Source organism: Symsagittifera roscoffensis, chromosome 8 (genome assembly GCF_963678635.1).
Source record: "Symsagittifera roscoffensis chromosome 8, txSymRosc1.1, whole genome shotgun sequence".
NCBI lineage: Eukaryota > Metazoa > Xenacoelomorpha > Acoela > Convolutidae > Symsagittifera > Symsagittifera roscoffensis.
This window is the reverse complement of record NC_087069.1, coordinates 6,735,780-6,754,072: the sequence shown is the minus strand read 5'-3', so window position 1 is coordinate 6,754,072 and position 18,293 is coordinate 6,735,780. Positions and strand designations below refer to the sequence as shown.

Here is an 18,293-nt window from a genome sequence, read left to right as displayed (position 1 = left end):
ATGCTCTCGTGGCAGTACCTTACGTAAGGACAGAATTACAACTCAGGCTCGCCTGGTGCATGATGGGACTGACTCGCGAAGAATATGATTCAGAAGAAAGGAAGAGATCAAAGGAGGAAAAAGTTTTCCTTATGACGAATCTGAGGGATCTGATAGTCCAGGAGGGAGCAGCAGTAGCGTGTGCAAAGCAGAGAGACGCTCTCTGTTTCATTCGATTCCTGATAGAGCAGATCTCAGTACCTGCATTAAGCACTTGTGTTAAAATGTTGAAGGAAGGCGATGAGCGAACGAAAGCCATGTTCTTACTAGCAATGCTGGATATGCAGCAAAGTAAACCGATGAGGGTGAACATGAAAGAACCTGAAGAATTGGAACCCATGAAAAAGATAGACGAGATCAGGAGATTCTCAAACAAGGAGTTGAGGCTCACTAAAGAATCTATGGGAGCATTGCCGAAATCCAGTGAATACTGTGGACCGATCAAGAAGAAGTCATATAGCTATGTGTCCGGGATTATAGGGATAGCATACAATCCTTTCCTGAGTGAAGACATACGCGATTGCTTCTTTGATTATGAGCAGGCGGTGTTACTAAGATTCTGGACGTCCAGAATTGTGACGACTAAGAGCGTTAACAATCCACAGGCCAAATTGGGATTGGTCTTGGAAGAGGTGACTGCACCTTCAGTACCAAAATCCGACAAGAGAGTGGAATTTGGGTTGGGATTCTCAGATGAATTACTGAGAACGAGCTTGATGGCAGTGTGGGAATTGATGAAGCCATCATGGTGTCCTAGTCCCAACGCTGACTCAATATTACGGGCGACACAAGACATACAGAGGGAACTGAATGCGGACTGTAACCTGCGTGACCTCAACATCATATATAATGTGATGATAACAGCCTCTAAGAGCAACGGAGAAGATAAAGTGGAGGGGGACCAGAAGACTGGGTCAAACCTGGTAGCTGTCTGGGGGAAGTCTGTGGACTAGAGGGTCACGTTTGTGGAAGTCTAGACTGTGTGAAAACCCTGGAGAAACAACACAAGCAGTTGACAGTATTGTTTGGAAATGTAGTGATGAAAGCAAGAACGGAAACGGAACTGATAGCAGATTGCCATGGAGGAACCGATGTGAATCTAGTGACAGCACTAGGATTCTACAGCATGTTTGGTTCTTTAGAGTCACTATTGAATCTAGAACAGAAACATGAGATGGTCACAGCCATCAGCGTAGAAGTATTCCCAGGAGTTCTGCAGACTGAGCAGAAGTATATAGGAAAATGGAGGGAAGCAATCGAAACAGAGATGAACATCAGACACAGCGAAACTTATTGTAGACCATCAGGAGCACGATATTTGGTGGGTTCAACGTTGGCTCCAATGTGCAAGAGCAGATACCCTGTACATTTCGTGACTGTGGACGTGAAGAGTACAAGAATGATTGTGGATCAAGCTTTCTCAGTGCCAAAGTGCGTGAGATTGGCGAGAATGTCTGAAAAGTCTTACGAGTTACTATGTAAGATGTTCTCAGCAATTCCAGAGAGAACCAAAGAAGAGTTGGAGTCAATACTAGGAAAGAAGTTCATGGGATATGTGAGCGGGAACTTCAGTGACTTTGAGAAACAGAAACAGAGAGGATCAACTGTCACAGATTACAATGCAGTAGATGAGAATGATGAAATCCACCGAGTGATGATGGAAGTGGAACCATTGCTGGAAGCTTCAGGAAAACGCAATTGGAGGAGCATCATGTTGACACATGACGAGTTTCCTTGCCACTGCTTGCTGCAGACCTGGTGGTATCCCAAGCGTAGTAATTTGGTGTTGATCTGGGACTCTGGAGAGCTGCTCTCCATGGGTTTACCAGATTCATCACAGCCCATAACAATAGTGATAGTGGGAGTTATGATGGCGATACGATGGCTGGAAGCTCATGTGAGAGAAAATAAAAGACAGGAGGCACCGACGAGAGAACAATTGCAGAAATTAGATTGTCTAAAAGATTTAGATCTTTTTGAGACAATGTGCAAAGTTCTAAACATTCCGATGGAAGTGAAGAAGATATGGGCAAGAAAACGATTGATGCCATGGTTCAGAGCTAACATGACTGCATGGTTGTACGAGTATGCGAAAAAGCATATGTCGAAACATGGCAGAGTGTACAGTGAATATCAGCTGGACATTGGGGCAGGAGCTTTCAAGCGAGCTTTCGTGACCCATCGGAATGCAGTGACCACCGCTGTGAAAAGAATTTCCAGGACGAGCGAGCGTAGTGGAAATGAGAAGGCAGAGATGCTGAAAGAAGATTTGGAGAGAAACGTGACGTTGTGTCTCCACAACAGCTTCTGTAGAAACAGAGAATCAAACGTGGATCCCCTACCTTGCTGTAAACAGAGGGTGGAAGAGCAGAAGTGTTGGAGGACGGCTTCCAACAGCGTCAGGATAGTCAATGACGTGCTACAAGACACGGAAACCGAGAGTGCGGAGTCAGTGTCACAGGAGGAGGAAATGGAGCATTGACGAATGGTCGAGAAAACAAGAGGCAGCAAGAAAGAAAATTAGAAGAATTTAGAAGTTTTAGAACTTCTAAACGACGAAAAAAGAAGAGAACAAAGGGATGATGAAGAAAAGTTAAAACTCAGAATTGTTTTATGTGTGTGAAAAACTCAAGTGAGAAACCAAGCAACCAAGTTGTAATTGAAAACTGAAATATGTAGTTGAGTTTTGAAATTGTTGCATTTATAAATTTGCATTTTGGTTTTAGTTGAGGTGGCTTTAGAGACACTCTCTGATTATTTATTTAGAAAGGCTTGAGGGAAGAGTATATTTAAATATTCCAGCCTGCATGATTGTTTTTAATCACTTAGGAAGACTGATCACTTTGTGGTGACATGAAAAAATTGAGTAGCTTCTTGAGGAGGGAGGTTGTTGCATTGTTCCTTCTAACCACAAAGTTTCTTAGTTTTAATATTCAGGGCAATAAACAAGCAAGATTTCCGAAGGGAAGGAGCATAGTAGGATAATTTTAGCTTGTTGGTTGGCAGGACTGTCCTGCAAGCCAACACCTTTTAAATCTAGGAGAAAAAGTTTCAATCGGGACATTGACACTGGAAGTCAGAAAATATGTTTTATCTTAAGTCATATCCTCAATGTGCAGATTAATGAAAGAATTTGAAGGCTATAGTGATGTAGTATGATGCCATTTATATTCTGCAGTGAGTCGATGTGACGTAGATAAAAGTAATTTCGTGCATTTTGTAAATTCTGTTCGATGACACTGTAACCATTTAGAACATTGCGCGATTCAATGAGGACATTGACCGGACTGTCCGGGGAGTATGTGACATTCGACCAGAATGGCCAAAATGCAATTTATGCAGGATTCGAATTTTGAGCAGTAAGCCTTCCGAGTTGATGATTTCGAAGGATTAGCGACGTTATTGGAACGTTTAGCCAAACGGTGAGGGCTAGAATATTCTAGTATTTTAAATTTTCAAAAATTCGAATGATGACGTCACATTTCTGAGAAATGCTGAAACGGCCATTTTAACAAAAAGCGAGTGAAAAACAGAACAACTTTATCTGTGATAGCGAACAGAACGAAAATCGAGATTAAAGAAAAACGACAACGAACTACAATAGCAGAGAACGTTCCAAGTTGCAACTATTGTGCTGCTACAATAGTTGCAAGGCCGTTGCCAACAACGGTGAAGGGTGAGAACCAGCCTTCCGGATTGGCGTGAAATTGAACTTGAGGAGCTTGATTCACTGGATTCAAGAATCCGGAAGGGTTTCGGGACTGGAACTTTTAGCCTTTTATATAAACTTTTAGCTTCTTGTCATGTCCTGAATTGAATTTAATTAACAACTGGATTCATTTTGATAAGGATGAGAAGCTAGGAGTTGGGGGAAAGGGTTGATCCATCTTCGATGGAGATGATGATTTTTATCTACTGAACAAAAACAATAGTAATATAATAAGTAGTAGCCCTGCTTTTAGGAGTGACCTCGTGGTCTAGGGATACTGAGACCCAGCCATGAGCTCACTATTTCTGCATGTAATCTAGTTAATTTGAGCGTTCTGGTCGAAGCCGGAGAACAGTAACGTTTTTGTCGACCCGATGTTAGAAAGACCACCGAAAAGTACTGGCTTGGTAGAGACGGTGAAAAGCATGCAAAGCTCTGTTTAGACGCTAGCCAGTCGTCTTAAGACTTAGTTTTGTTATCTGTCGATATGTATCTTCCGGGCGAATGTTACATGTATGTTTTTATGGCGCTCCTGGGTGTTATTCTTTTTTAACATCATGACCGGCAGAACCGTTAACGAGCACTCCGCGCCGAGCGGATGCTCACATTAACGCCCTAAGAAGAGGAAAGCCTAGCGCGCATATGATATGAAAACACACAAGGGGTATTTTTGAACAACGAAAGACTATTTAACAAGTTTATCGCAGCAATTAGGCTAAATGCTGACTTGACTTAATTTCTGCAATATTGTTTTTCGATGTCTTTATATAATGCTGGCATGGGCCCTATCCAGCTTGTGCACGACCGTACCTAAACGGAAGGGCCCCTTTATAATTTACTCTTTTTTTTATCGTATGTTATCTGGCTTCAGATGTTCTATCATATCAGACCACACAAAAAACGACTAATTTCTAAAAAAGAAATGGTGTGTTTTTGTAAGACTATGGACGGAACATTCTGTGCTTGTACTACAGTAACCGACTGTCCTTGGTTTTTTCTCGGATTTTGTGAGGCTGTTGTGTTTCAGAAAGTGTTGGTTTGGAAATTTTTGCTCCATTTCTTATATTTTCAGGTTAAATGGCTCAGAGTTTCGATTCTTGGTCGTCAGGAGGGTATGATTGGGGAAATAGTGGTTTTGGCGATAACACACAATACCGCCAGGATGATCAGGGGTCTGAGCATTACGGTGGCTATAACATCGAAAACACTCAATCGTATAATTACTTCGAACCTGAACAACACTACGTCGATAACAATAAACAAAACCAAGGCTTCATGAATCCACAAAGTAATTTCTACAATAATCAGTACTACACACCTGCTGAAGATCCGAACTCACTATATGGACAAATGGCTATGAGTTCAAGCAGTTCACTTTCTACAGGGCGAAAAAGTGTGCTTTCAAATTCAGCGTTTTCACCGAATAATTTTGACGAAGACGAGCCTCCATTGCTTGAAGAATTAGGCATTAACTTCAGTCATATTCAACAGAAAACTCTTGCAGTTCTCCATCCAACGAAAGCTGCTGATCCAGCAGCATGCCAAGACAACGATCTGGCTGGGCCTTTGGTGTTTGCTCTGGCGTTTGGGGCCACATTGCTCTTGGCTGGCAAAATTCACTTCAATTATATTTATGGAATCGGAGTTATGGGAAGTCTGGGAATGTATATGCTCCTAAATCTGATGTCGGTGGATGGATGTGGTTTCCTAGGAGTTGTCAGTGTGCTAGGATACTGCCTCCTACCTATGGTTGGACTGTCATCAGTAGCTGTTTTCATTTCTCTCAAGGGTTCATTTGGCTTGATAATGAGCATATTATGCGTCGGTTGGGCTAGTCTTGCATCAAGTAAACTGTTCGTTTCGGCATTGACAATGAATGGACAACAGATGCTGGTTGCCTATCCATGCGCACTGGTTTATGGAGTCTTCGCTTTATTAACTGTATTTTGACGTATTTGTAAATAATTAAATCACATTTTGGGTGCTGCAATGTAAGCTCGTTAATAACTTCAAAAATTAGTTTTAAATTGATGTTGGATTGGTGGCACTTTTTTTTCATCATCTGCGTCTGAAAAATCGGGGGAATCAGACATTTTAATGTTATTGATACCAGAACAATTTTTAATTGAGTAGAATGATTTGTCCAAAGTGTTTTTTTTTTTCAGTTGAAATGTAACATGAGCAAAGCCGGAAATTTTTCGCTCGACTTTTTCCTCTCAACACTCCTGCAGAGCCGAGAGTTCCAGAGTTTGCCACACAAAGACTGGCAACTGATTTCAGTCTTAGTTCCAGGCACAACTCCTGCAGAATGCGAATCACGATTCAATGAACTGAATCAAGAGTTGAAATTAGCCTCAGACTTGAAGCTAGAGAATCAAGTCAATGAGTCTAGAAATGCAACTGAAAATGTGATTTCAATTCCCAGTTCAAGGAATGCGACATCCGCGTCTTCGGCAAGCAGTGCCGGAACGATATCGGCGCACCCCGCAGCTGACGAGAGTGCGAGCTCTAAACCATCTTCTCGCGAGTCACATTCCAAGCCTGTAAGTAATTTCTGTAAAATTTGCTGCCGAAATTTATCTTTAAAATTGTCTCGAACAAGAGTTACCTGAGCCTATTCTTTCCTCAAAGGCACGTTCAATCTATGGGCAATTATGGCTATTTGTCTTATTCTGCGTATAATTGATTCGAGACACAGGTGGAGTTTCCAATTTCAGCCTGCAAGCAGCATTAAGGCAACGTGCGTTACTCAATAAAATTATTTCAAGTGTTAATGAACGCACTAAAGACCCTTAAATAGATAGTGTTTTTTAGATCCTCGTGTAAATTTTGAGATCAGTTCAAATTAGTTTGCTAAATGGAAGGCAACTCTGCTCTGCAATTACGAAAGTGATGGAGCAGAAAACATGAACTTCTAATTTCGAAAGTGGATTGTAATTTGTAAAGTTCTCTCGAAATAGAAATGTTACCAATTATTCCAATTTTCTCAATTCGAAAAATTTTGTTTAAAAAAATGTCATTGATAAGTGTTTTTGAAAATTCAAAGAGCTTAAATGCCATATTCATAGAAAATTCAAAGAAACTCTCCGTTGGTTATATTTCAGAGTGACAAGAAGTCCAACTCTAAATTCAGAACAGTTGGCGGCTCTTCTTCAGCCGGTGCTTCTGTGATGGGTAGTGCGAACATGGTGATACACGTGTGTGATGAGGCGAAGAGTATCAAGCAGGATTTTCACTGCCCGAGGAATCTTCTGGTCAAAGAGATGAAGTACTTTGCGGAGTATCTATCCGTAGAGACTAACAGGTCAGTCAAAGTCTCATCTTAAGTTTTTTGACTTTGAAACTCTAAATTAAGAGATCTATATAAATAGCAAGCCAATCAGAACCGTATAAGAAGTAAACAAATCAAAACAAGGATAGCCGGTTACTGTGGAAGTAGCACAGAATGTTCCGACCATAGTCTGTAAAAATCTACCAACAAATATTTCTCCAAGTTAGTGTAGCTTTTTCTGGGTGGTTGGATAAAAGGATCTGACATAAAACTACAATTTAGGCATTTTCGACAGTCATAGTAATGTGAGCAAACTGGACAACATTTTTTGAAAAAAATGAATAGAAAAAAATCAAAAAAATTAAGTTTTCAATTTTGTTTTGATTACCAAAATGGCATTAAAAATCTCCAAAAACTCAGTAAAATGTAAAATTAAAGTTGAGCATAATTAAGCTATTGTAAACGGCCTAAATTAAGCATAAATAAGCCTGCTCGCTGGCTTGCGTTGCTTGAAATGAGACGAAAAATCAAAAATTTCATACCGGTTTTTCTCGACACCAGAAAATATTTTTGGGAAGTTTTTACTGTGGTTCGAAACCCGTCTGTAAGGGCTTCAATGTGATATATCACTCAACCCACTGATGATTATTTGTAATACCTGATTTAGTATGGAAAAAAGCTAAAACACTCGAATATAAAGTTCCTCCACATTTTCAATGGTCGGAACAATTAACTGTGGCATTAATGTAAGACAACAGCGTGTTTAAAAAGACGAATTGAATATAGCAAAAATTGACTATTTTTTTTTGGTAAATGATCGGTTGTCGAAAAATTCTGATTCTTTCACAGCGTTTGGTTACTTTTTGTAAAATGTTTTAATAATGAATATCGTGTAGTTAGTACATGGTGACCACTTGGTCACTATTTTAGTGACCAGTCACTAATTGGTCACTATTTTTTTCAATGGTCACTAAAAGTCACTATTTATAACGGTTTTTGGTGACGGACCCTAAAAATTTTCTAGATTGTGGATAAATATAATTTTTAACCTTTAGATTGTGGATAATTATAATTTTTAACCTGTAGATTGTGGATAATTATAATTTTTAACCTTTAGATTGTGGATAAATATAATTTTTAACCTTTAGATTGTGGATAAATATAATTTTTAACCTTTAGATTGTGGATAAATATAATTTTTAACCTTTAGATTGTGGATGAATATAATTTTTAACCTTTAGATTGTGGATAAATATAATTTTTAACCTTTAGATTGTGGATAAATATAATTTTTAACCTTTAGATTGTGGATAAATATAATTTTTAACCTTTAGATTGTGGATAAATATAATTTTTAACCTTTAGATTGTGGATAAATATAATTTTTAACCTTTAGATTGTGGATGAATATAATTTTTAACCTTTAGATTGTGGATAAATATAATTTTTAACCTTTAGATTGTGGATGAATATAATTTTTAACCTTTAGATTGTGGATAAATATAGTTTTTAACCTTTAGATTGTGGATAAATATAATTTTTAACCTTTAGATTGTGGATAAATATAATTTTTAACCTTTAGATTGTGGATAAATATAATTTTTAACCTTTAGATTGTGGATAAATATAATTTTTAACCTTTAGATTGTGGATAAATATAATTTTTAACCTTTAGATTGTGGATAAATATAATTTTTAACCTTTAGATTGTGGATAAATATAATTTTTAATCTTTAGATTGTGGATAAATATAATTTTTAACCTTTAGATTGTGGATAAATATAATTTTTAACCTTTAGATTGTGGATAATTATAATTTTTAACCTTTAGATTGTGGATAATTATAATTTTTAACCTTTAGGTTATGGATAAATATAATTTTTAACCTTTAGATTGTGGATAAATATAATTTTTAACCTTTAGATTGTGGATAAATATAATTTTTAACCTTTAGATTGTGGATAAATATAATTTTTAACCTTTAGATTGTGGATAAATATAATTTTTAACCTTTAGATTGTGGATAAATATAATTTTTAACCTTTAGATTGTGGCTAAATATAATTTTCTTTAGATGCGAAGACGTTGACATCTCAGTACACTGCGACGTGCAAATATTCGACTGGCTAATGCGCTATGTGAAACGAGAGGGACCCAAGACAACCCCGAAACTGGAACCAAACAATGCAGTCTCAATCCTAATTTCGTCAGATTTCCTCAAAATGGACTCTTTAGTGCAAGAATGTATAGATTACTGTGCCGACAATCTCGAAGACATAGTTGCGACTCCTTGCAACATGAATTGCATCCAAGATCGATTACTAACTACTCTTTGTAATAAGTTTAATCATAACCAACTGGAGGCTTTGAAAGACAAAAAAGACAAGATTCGAAGTAAACTATTCGCGAAGAAAATTGAACAGCTGTTTGATTCAAGAACAGAATACTCCGATGCACAGTACAGTGCATCGACAATGTATAAGTGTCAGTACTGTCTGAAGCTGTTGATTCATCCGATACAGAGTTTGATTCCCTGCCTGGCCAGTAGGATGTTTGTGAACAATAGAGGAGCAATCATGTACAAACATGCGAGGGATATCTCGTGGGATGTGAATGAATATTTGATATCACTCATTCGGGTAAGTGGCTATGAATCTGAAATTTACGTATTCGATTTTGGTTCAAATATGTTCCAGGTATTCTTAGAGATCCTTTAATTGCAAGTTTACTAGTTAAAATGCAAAAAAAAACAACAACACGATAGTTCATTTACCAGTTGCAGTGAAGAATTGAAGTGATAACTTACTTTTTAAGAACTACATTCAAATAATATACTCAAATGGCTTTGAAATTAATCACTTAATGAAGCAACTCGTGAAAGCGAAAATGCGCAAGTTTACTTAGATCATTTCTTTTATTGCACTTGTGAAAGCGAGTGTCTTGTAATCGGGAACTAGACTTTTTTTAGTAGTTAACAACTTTTCTGTATAATGTTACTTGCTTCTCTTACTGACTCTATTAATAAAGCTTGAAAACTCACAGGTTTGTTCCTATTTTGCCTAGTAACGCTGTTGCTTTTGAGACCTTAGGTCGTGTGTTCGAGTCACGGCCGGACCTTTGTTTTTTTTCAGCATGCAATCGGATTTTTTTTCCCGTAAAACTTGAATTGTCGGATTTTTGTTTTTCTGCCTAAGTTTTATCGGCTTAGTTGCCGCATCCCGGATTTAGCTTGTGCTGGAAGTAACTTTTGTTGTAGTTGCAAGTGCAAATGTTGTTCAATGTAGTTTCAGAGGGAACTTGAAAGTTTTTAATTTTTTTTCCAGCTCAACTGGTGTCTGCTCTTCTGCTCTAAGATTGTCGGCTTATTTGTTACATCAGGGATTTTGCTTATGCTGTTGAAACTGCAAGTGTTGCTCAATATTTTTTCAGCGGGGAAAATTGAAAAATTGTAATTTTGTAAAACTTTTTTGTCAGCTCAACTTGTCTGCTGAAAGATTGTCTTCTTTGTTTCTTCTTCGTAAGTTTCGTTCTGTTGCTATTTTAGTTTTCAAAAGTTTGGCTCTTTTGCTTAAATGAACTTCTACTGAGACTTGCAAAGGCTAACTCATTTTTTTAAAAACAGTTTTCTTGTTTTTTCGTTTTATGTTTTTATGTTTGTGTAGTATCGCAAACGATTCGAAGCTCAATTTCGCCTCTGTTTCGAAAATATCTTTTTCCATGTTTCGAATGGACTCGATTGCATTACTTTGGAATGGGACATAAACATGAATTTTTCACAATTAACTTCGTGTTGGGATACATCTTTTGTAGAGTTGTCGCTTAAGGTATCTAAGTTTTTAGGGAAAATTAGATGATGATTTTCAAAACTCTCTCAACACAGGACCCAATTGAATTTAATGAATATTTTCTGTTTTATTAAGAATAGTGAACGTAGTGAATACTCTTATATAGGTCTTGCAGATTTTTTTTGTTTTTTTTTTCAGGAAAAAGTCTTAAAATATTGACGTACTTAGGTATATATGCACTTTTTGACTTCAATTAAAATTCATGTGCTGAAAGTGACGTGAAAAGCACTCTCAAAATACGAACGTGGAGTTGGCGCAAAAAACGTGAACGATTTCTAGTTTCGAAAGTGGAATTTAATTTTCAGATTTCCAGCGGAATAAAAACTTTACCTGTTTGTCCAGTTTTCTCAAGTTCAGTTAATGTTATCAAAAGGAGCCAACCATAAATCGTTCTAGATTTTCAAAGAGCTGAAAGAGTTTCTTTTTTTTTCTTTGAATTTCGAAAGTTGTGATTTTTTCAACCGCGTCACTTTTTTTCTGTTCCTTGCGTTCATTACTCTTTTGCAACTGTCTGTTGGCTATGTTTTACTAAAAGTAATGAACGTAGCTAAGACTCTTATATAGGTCTTACAATAGCTTATTAAGCTTAAGTCAAACCGTGAAAATTTAGTTTACTCAAGTTAAGTTAGTTTTTTGGAGCTTTTCAACGCCATTTTTTAAATAAAAATTCAAAATTAGAGAATTTTAAGAAAATTTTAGAAACATTTCAGACATTGTTTTAACGTTTTTTTTTCTTTTTTCTAGCCATTTTTCTACAAAAAATTGTTTTCCAATCTGACCTATTTGACTATGACTGTCGCATTTGCCTTATTTCTTTTTTCGTTCAGATTTTTTTATTACACCACACAGGAAAAAACGACACTAATTTGAAACATTTTTTTAAACTATGGTCCGAACATTCTGTGCTACTTATATAGTAACCGGCTATCCTTGTTGCTATATGAAAATCAAAATCTTTGCATGAAAATAAATTTCAAACGTTTTACGTAAATTTTTGGAATTGTTACTTTTTTCGTACTTTATTGGGCTGTGTAAGAGGCTTTTTTGATATAACTTTTTGATCAATTAGTTTGATAATTTCAGCGTAACTATTGATTATTTAATAGAGGCCAAAATGACGTGAAGGCAAGTGAAGGAAAAAATTGCAGCATACCATTTTTGGTGAAATTCTAATTAACTATTGTTCTCATCAATTTTTTTCTTGTCCTGACCCAATTTGAAAAAAGCGTTTGATGTTTCAGTTTGTTCGTTTTGTCCCGATAATTTAAATCAGCATTTGAAATCGATCTTCTGAAGTGCTCATTTGTATATCTCAATTTAAATCGCTTATCTTCTCGTTTCTCCTTTCGTCTGTTAGGAGCTGAAGAGTTGGCGCAATGTGTACTGGCAGGTGTGGGGTGTGGTGAACTGTCTGTACTGCAGCAAGTGCCACACCCACTTCCAAGTGAGACTCCTGGCCAACTGTCTATTCCACACCTCACGCATGCACACCACTCCACAATCCACCACAACCACAGGCGACATTGTAGATGGTGATTGCTGCTATTTATATTTATGAGTCAGTGAACGTAGCGAACACTCGTATACAGGCCTTGGTGAATTTTAGTCGTTGAATATAGGCCTTGGTGAAATTTTGAGAAACCAAAATTCAAAACTTTGGTGGTTTGAGTTTTGGTTTCTTTTTAAGTTGAATTCGTTTCCTTTGTTATTTAAGGGTGTATATTTTTTTCTTATTCGCAAGTTGAAAGTTTTACAAAAAAGGAAGTCAGTTTTTTTCTGTTTCCTTGCGGTCATTGACTTTGTTCCAACCGTCTGTTGGCTATTTTTTTAAAAAAATTTTTAAAAACTTATTACATCTCTTGCATAGTTACAGCAACCTTGCCTCCAAAAGCGTTCAAGTGTCATCTGCTTTCAATATTTAAGCATCAAGCCTTTTAACAAGAAATGTAGAAATTTATAGACACATCAAAGTAAAATTTCGTAATATGGGGGAGGGGTTAATGCTTGATGGGGGGTGCTTTAATGGGAAAAGACACGTCATCTTCATGCCTTATCTAGGTCTAGCGGAAATAAAACGACAATGAGAGCAAAGGATAATTATGTTTGAAGGATGAACAGGTTAGGATATCCCGCACATCTTCAGCCATTCTTGCCGTGGAAGAGTGTACACTTAATCCTTCTTTCCTTGTTCAGTCTCAATTTCAAATTGGCCGAAATGTCTCTTGTCGCCCAACCATATGCTAATGCTAGAATGAGGACCTCCGCTGTTGTGGGATACATTCTAACCGCTCCCCTTTAAAAAATTTCTGTTGTTATATTTGTTTTACCTGTTATTATGGGGACCGTAACTTTGGCAAAGATAAAATAGCATAAAAATTTGAAATTTTTTGAAAAGATGTTCAATTACATATTAGCCCATCAGATTCCACAATAATAATAATATCTTGAATATTGCGGCTATCAATCTCATTATTTTGTATCAGAAATTTGTTTTAAAATGAGCTTAAAAGAATTGATTTAGCTTTTATTCAGTTTTTTGTTTAATCAAAACCGTGAAAATGAATTAATAGTCATGCATCTGCCACTAATGTATTTTGCTCTTCTATTCATGAAACTTCTACAAGGAACTACTAGGAGAGAGCTCTAATTAAATTTTAATTCTAATTACTGATTTGTTGGTTTATACCGATCAATTTGTATGATGTATTCACGCCTGTTTTTGCCAGGTACGTTTGCATGTTGTGGTCAGAAGTGTCCCCTATTTAACCCCCTCTCTACTCCTGCGCTTCCATCTGTGGCTGGGTGTTGTGTGAGAGACCACGTGATAGACTCCACGGCTAGAGACACCCACCCCAAGATGATTCAGGATCTGCTGCGGATGAGGAATGAAGTCTGTGTCCCAGCTGCACCTGTGTCCAAGTCGAAACAACAGGTGGGGGAGTATTATTTTTTGGCTCTTTTCGAGTGTCCCTTTTCGTTTCCCTCTTTCCAATTTATTCTCCTCCTGAAGTATGATTTGTTGAGAAGTTTCAAGAATCTATTGCGTAGTGTCAGGTTTTTCCGGCCAATTTTGAACCATTCATTTTTTTCCGGGATATTATTCAATGGTTCATTCAGTTTTTTCTTCAAACAAAGTTAGACGGAATTTGGTTTCGATTTTGGGAAAAATAAACTACGCACAAGTTACTAAAAAGGCAAAAGAAAATTTTACAACAATTTGAAAAATTTTTGCGCAAACATTTAACGCACAAATAACTAAAAAGGTTTAAAACACAATGAAGCACAATTTTACAATTTTATCTTATAAATTACTGAAAATCCATATTTTACTATGACTATTTTGGCGTGGAGAGTCTCAGTACATCATATATCAAGCATAGTATCTATGTCACCAGAAGGTTATTAGAAAAGAACAATTTTTAAGAGTAATGAACGTAGTGAGTACTCTTATATATGTCTTGGTGATTTTTCTTGTTTTGAAAAAGTCCAAAATTTAATAACGCTCAATTTTGATTTTTCGCGGTTTGGCTTGTGATTTCTTTTTAAGTTCAGTGACTTTCCATTGTTAAAAGGAAGGCAAACTCCACTTTCGAACAGCATTCGTGTAAAAATCACGAAAAACAAGATCCATTTCTATTTTCGAAAATGAAAAGTAGTTATCAGATTTCCCAGCGAAATAAAAGTTTTATTTATTGATCCAGTTTTATTGATCCAGCCGTAAATATCGGCACCTCTTTTGGGGCGCCTTTAAAGCTTTTTCGATAGCAAGTGCTTTGACATTCGAATAGTAATAAATTAACACAGTTGATGCATTTTTAAATGCATCCAAAAAATCAACCGAAAAAAAAGCTATTTGTTTCAAACAACATCACAATAATATAAACTTCAGAAATATATCTTGCAATTTTTTGAAATGCAAAACTTATACATAATGTGGCTTGGCGATTTGTTACATGCAAAGTTAGTGTGGATACCTTCAGTTTGTTATATTCCAAATTATTACTTGCGAAATTGAATCTATTTGTATTTGGTTTCACTTGCTGAATCGCATTGGGAATTTGTAAACATATGTAGCTGCTTTATTCGTGACTAGTGTTTGTCGGTTGTTTAGCTTGATTGCAGTAGGTCGTAGATTCGTATCCTACACGTAGCCGAGTTTTTGCTAATTCGAGGCCTATTTCTTTTCTTTTTTCACTTGATGGGGCTGCTTTTTGGTCGTGTTCTGGCAAGTGTTTGCGAAGCGCAGGTTCGCCTCTGAGTCTCAAATTGGGTTAATTTTAACAAAAAAGGTGTACATCTTAAATTGTTCCACAAATTCAAACAGATTTAAGGCCATCTATTTTTTCTTCGAAATGCAAGTGTTTTTTTTTCAGTTTCCTTGCGTTCATTACTTTTTTTCCAACGGTCAGTTGGCTATGTTAATCAATACCGACTGATAATTTAGGCCCCTGATAATTGTTTCTAGTGCTTAACTTAGAACCCCTGATAACAATGATCTCCAATCGAAATTTAAGCGTCGGAGAAGAGTTTTTAAAACAAAATAATTCGTTTTTAGTTATGCGTAGATTTTTTAATGGGTAATGGGTACATTTTGACCCATTGAAAATCTGCAATGATTTTTTTTCGGGAGTAAGAGCTTACTTTGATTTCGGACTGTCTGCGCTATTTATTTATGGGGACCACCGCAACTGAAGTTTTTTTGCAGTCAAATTCCCGGATATTTCGAATCCCCGTGGATTAGATACTGCAGAGTATTTGCGGTAACAGCGCTTAGAACGATTTTATATCGCTCAAAAGTAGATTTCTAAAATACCAGCTCCAGGTTTACAGATAAGAATTTGCCAAGAAATTGTTTATCTATTCCGATTAAGCGCGATAGGATTTATCGGTGTAGTTGACTCATCTGCTGCGATGCGCTTTTTCTCCGATGACGGTTGAGGGGTCCCAGTGTCAATCGCCTCCTGAAGGTGGGACCGGCTACGGCGAAATGGATAACATGATTCTTCTCTCCCCCCCCCCCCCCCCCCCCCTCGGTTGGTTTTGCATTGAGTACGACCTGGATTTTTAAAGAAGTGGTCGTTTTCTAGGAAGTGATTGTGAATGTGTTCGCGAATGAGAAGCTGCTTCTGCCGAAAGAGGACTTGTCCCTGTTTGACAAATACAGCAACACTGCTCACACTCCCCCCACCCAAGGGGGACCCAATGGAGGAGCACAGGACTTCTGCATGCATGACATGATGATGCACCCTTCGACTGATTCCGAATCGGACAACGACGACGGTGCGCTATGATGGATTTTACTTTTTATGTCTACACCCCCATGAGATGCAAATATTTCCTTAACCCCCCACCCCACCCCCAATTGCAAACGTAAAACATTGGGTAATTTTTTACACCGCACAATATTCGTTTCACATTATTTCGTCTTTCATTTGGTAGAGTTTCTTTACTAAGTACTAAAGAAAAGGAGAATAGAGATCCGATATTTTTTTTGCCTGTGACCTGATGTTAATATTTGTTAACTGTCTCCTTTCATCATAGGAAGTCTAAGCGGCGTGAGTGATGATGATGACACGAGCACTAGTAGTACTAACCAGCAGCAGCAGAGTGGAAGCAAAGGCAGGGCTTCGAGGTTCGCAACCAACAATGCCAGTGGCGGAGGGGCAGGGGCAGGTGATGATGGGTCGGGTCAGAAAAGATCGACGAGTAAGGTCAGTTGATATTGCCCATGCCGCCTTACATCTGCCCCAGTTTAGTCTTTTGTACTTGTTCTGCCGAAATTCGCAGATGTCAAAGTATAAGAATCATAGTCAGTCATTTTTGTATCGCAAGTCTCAATCGGAGTCCCTGGTCGGCGCAATTGCTCTTGCGAGGCCATAGATATATCATTTCGAAGCCTTTTTTGTTTTGGTTTAGATGCAGTTGAATAGACTAAAAAGGTTTTCAATGGAATAGACTAAAAATGATTCCATGTGTTTTGAAAGATTGGGTTATGGTGCGCGATAAAAATTAAAGGCGAATTGGATCAAGTTAACATCCTGTTCCCTTACTATACTAGGTGTCAAATGCTCGATTCTGATTGGCTGAAAAATCCAGCTTTGAACCTTAATAATATTATCTTATCTAATTCGCTTTAGGGGGGGAGGATGTTAACTTGGACTGGAGAACTTCCTGGTTTTCAAGAAAATTACTTTTTGTTACACCTTTTCAGAAGAGAAGGGATCTGAGCAAGGGCAGAGGGGGTGGATCAGGAAGTGCAGGAGGAGGAGGGGGAGTAGTGCCTTCTGCAGGGGGAACTCGCAAGTGGGACCAGAACAGATCCCACAGATGGAATCAGGTAAGAAAGTCAGTTTGTTATTCAGAAAAACAATCAAAGTCACGAAGCAGTATCTTATCAATTGATGATCTAAAATCTGTTGGTGTCTCTAACAAAGATTTATTAGATATTAGACGTAGAGGTGGATCTAGCATGTTTTCCAGGCGGCCGATTCATGAAAATTTCGTAAATTTCTTGACCTTATTAAAAACCAAAACAGTCCAGAAAGCCGTTTTGGACCTGTTTGGACACTATGCCGTGTTTTTTGGAGCTTGGTATGGTTTGAAGCTGAAGAAAAATTTTGGCACCTTTCGAAAAGTGTTTGGGGACCAAACGTGTCGAAATACTTCTATAAATGGCAATGATTTTTTTAAGGATGTGCAACGCAATGAGGACCTCCGCCGCTTCACCGAAATAACTCAGCAGCTGGCCAAACTCAGAGTGCATACTAACTCGGACAAGAAAGACCTCAACCCCCCACCTGGGGGGTATTTCGCCAGACTGGACTGGCTGTTCCGCCAGGCGGTGGCCAACAGCGCCAAACAGTCGGCAACTAGCGGGATGTCGGGAGGAAGTGGCTCTGGCTCACAGGGGTACAGTAAAGTGAAAGGAAAGATGGGACAACCTGGAAGTGGGGGGAAGTCATATTAGAGTAGTTTAGAATACTCTAGAACATTCTCAGATTAGGTTTTGTAGAATGTTCTCGAATGAGTCATTAAAAATCTTCATTTTGCAGAAAAACAAAATTTCGCGTCTGGTGCTTTCTCTTGAATTAATCTGAAGGCAAAATTAGTATACATATTTTTTTTCCATCCGTGAATTAGTTTTTACTATTTTAGTTGTATTTTCATCGCATTTGTAGATATGTTGTATATTTATTGTAAAAAGATGTTCATTGTAAATAAATAATTATCCATTAGTTAATCAGATCGTACAATTGCGGTTTTTAGTCTATCTGAAAAAAAAAATTCCTTAGTTTATCTTTTTTATCATCCGAGCTCGAGCCCAGATTGAAAAGTGAAGTGAGGCTTGAGGAACGAGGTACGTTTAATCTAGGAGTTAACCGCTGAGTGATCTTTTTCAAGTTTCGGATTTAAATCTAATCAGGGCGAC

General features: G+C 37.5%; 4 protein-coding genes across 4 annotated transcripts in view; 3 read left to right on the top strand and 1 right to left on the bottom strand.

Moving 5' to 3' along the window:
- LOC134853289 (mediator of RNA polymerase II transcription subunit 14-like) overlaps positions 1-18,293 on the top strand; it is a 186,831-nt gene that overhangs the window by 73,341 nt on the left and 95,197 nt on the right. The gene's annotated exons all lie outside the window — the stretch shown is intronic.
- Positions 1-18,293, bottom strand: part of LOC134853292 (selenoprotein M-like) — a 413,832-nt gene that overhangs the window by 369,358 nt on the left and 26,181 nt on the right. The gene's annotated exons all lie outside the window — the stretch shown is intronic.
- On the top strand, positions 4,824-5,786 carry LOC134852998 (protein YIPF5-like). The gene has a single exon (XM_063868907.1). The coding sequence runs from the start codon at positions 4,826-4,828 to the stop codon at positions 5,696-5,698; it is 873 nt and encodes a 290-aa protein (XP_063724977.1). The 5' UTR covers positions 4,824-4,825; the 3' UTR covers positions 5,699-5,786.
- On the top strand, positions 5,918-18,117 carry LOC134853162 (SANT and BTB domain regulator of class switch recombination-like). Its single transcript, XM_063869120.1, has 9 exons — positions 5,918-6,291; positions 6,853-7,052; positions 9,094-9,658; positions 12,222-12,396; positions 13,591-13,796; positions 15,952-16,144; positions 16,406-16,575; positions 17,076-17,201; positions 17,556-18,117. The coding sequence occupies exons 1-9, from the start codon at positions 5,926-5,928 to the stop codon at positions 17,829-17,831; spliced, it is 2,277 nt and encodes a 758-aa protein (XP_063725190.1). The 5' UTR covers positions 5,918-5,925; the 3' UTR covers positions 17,832-18,117.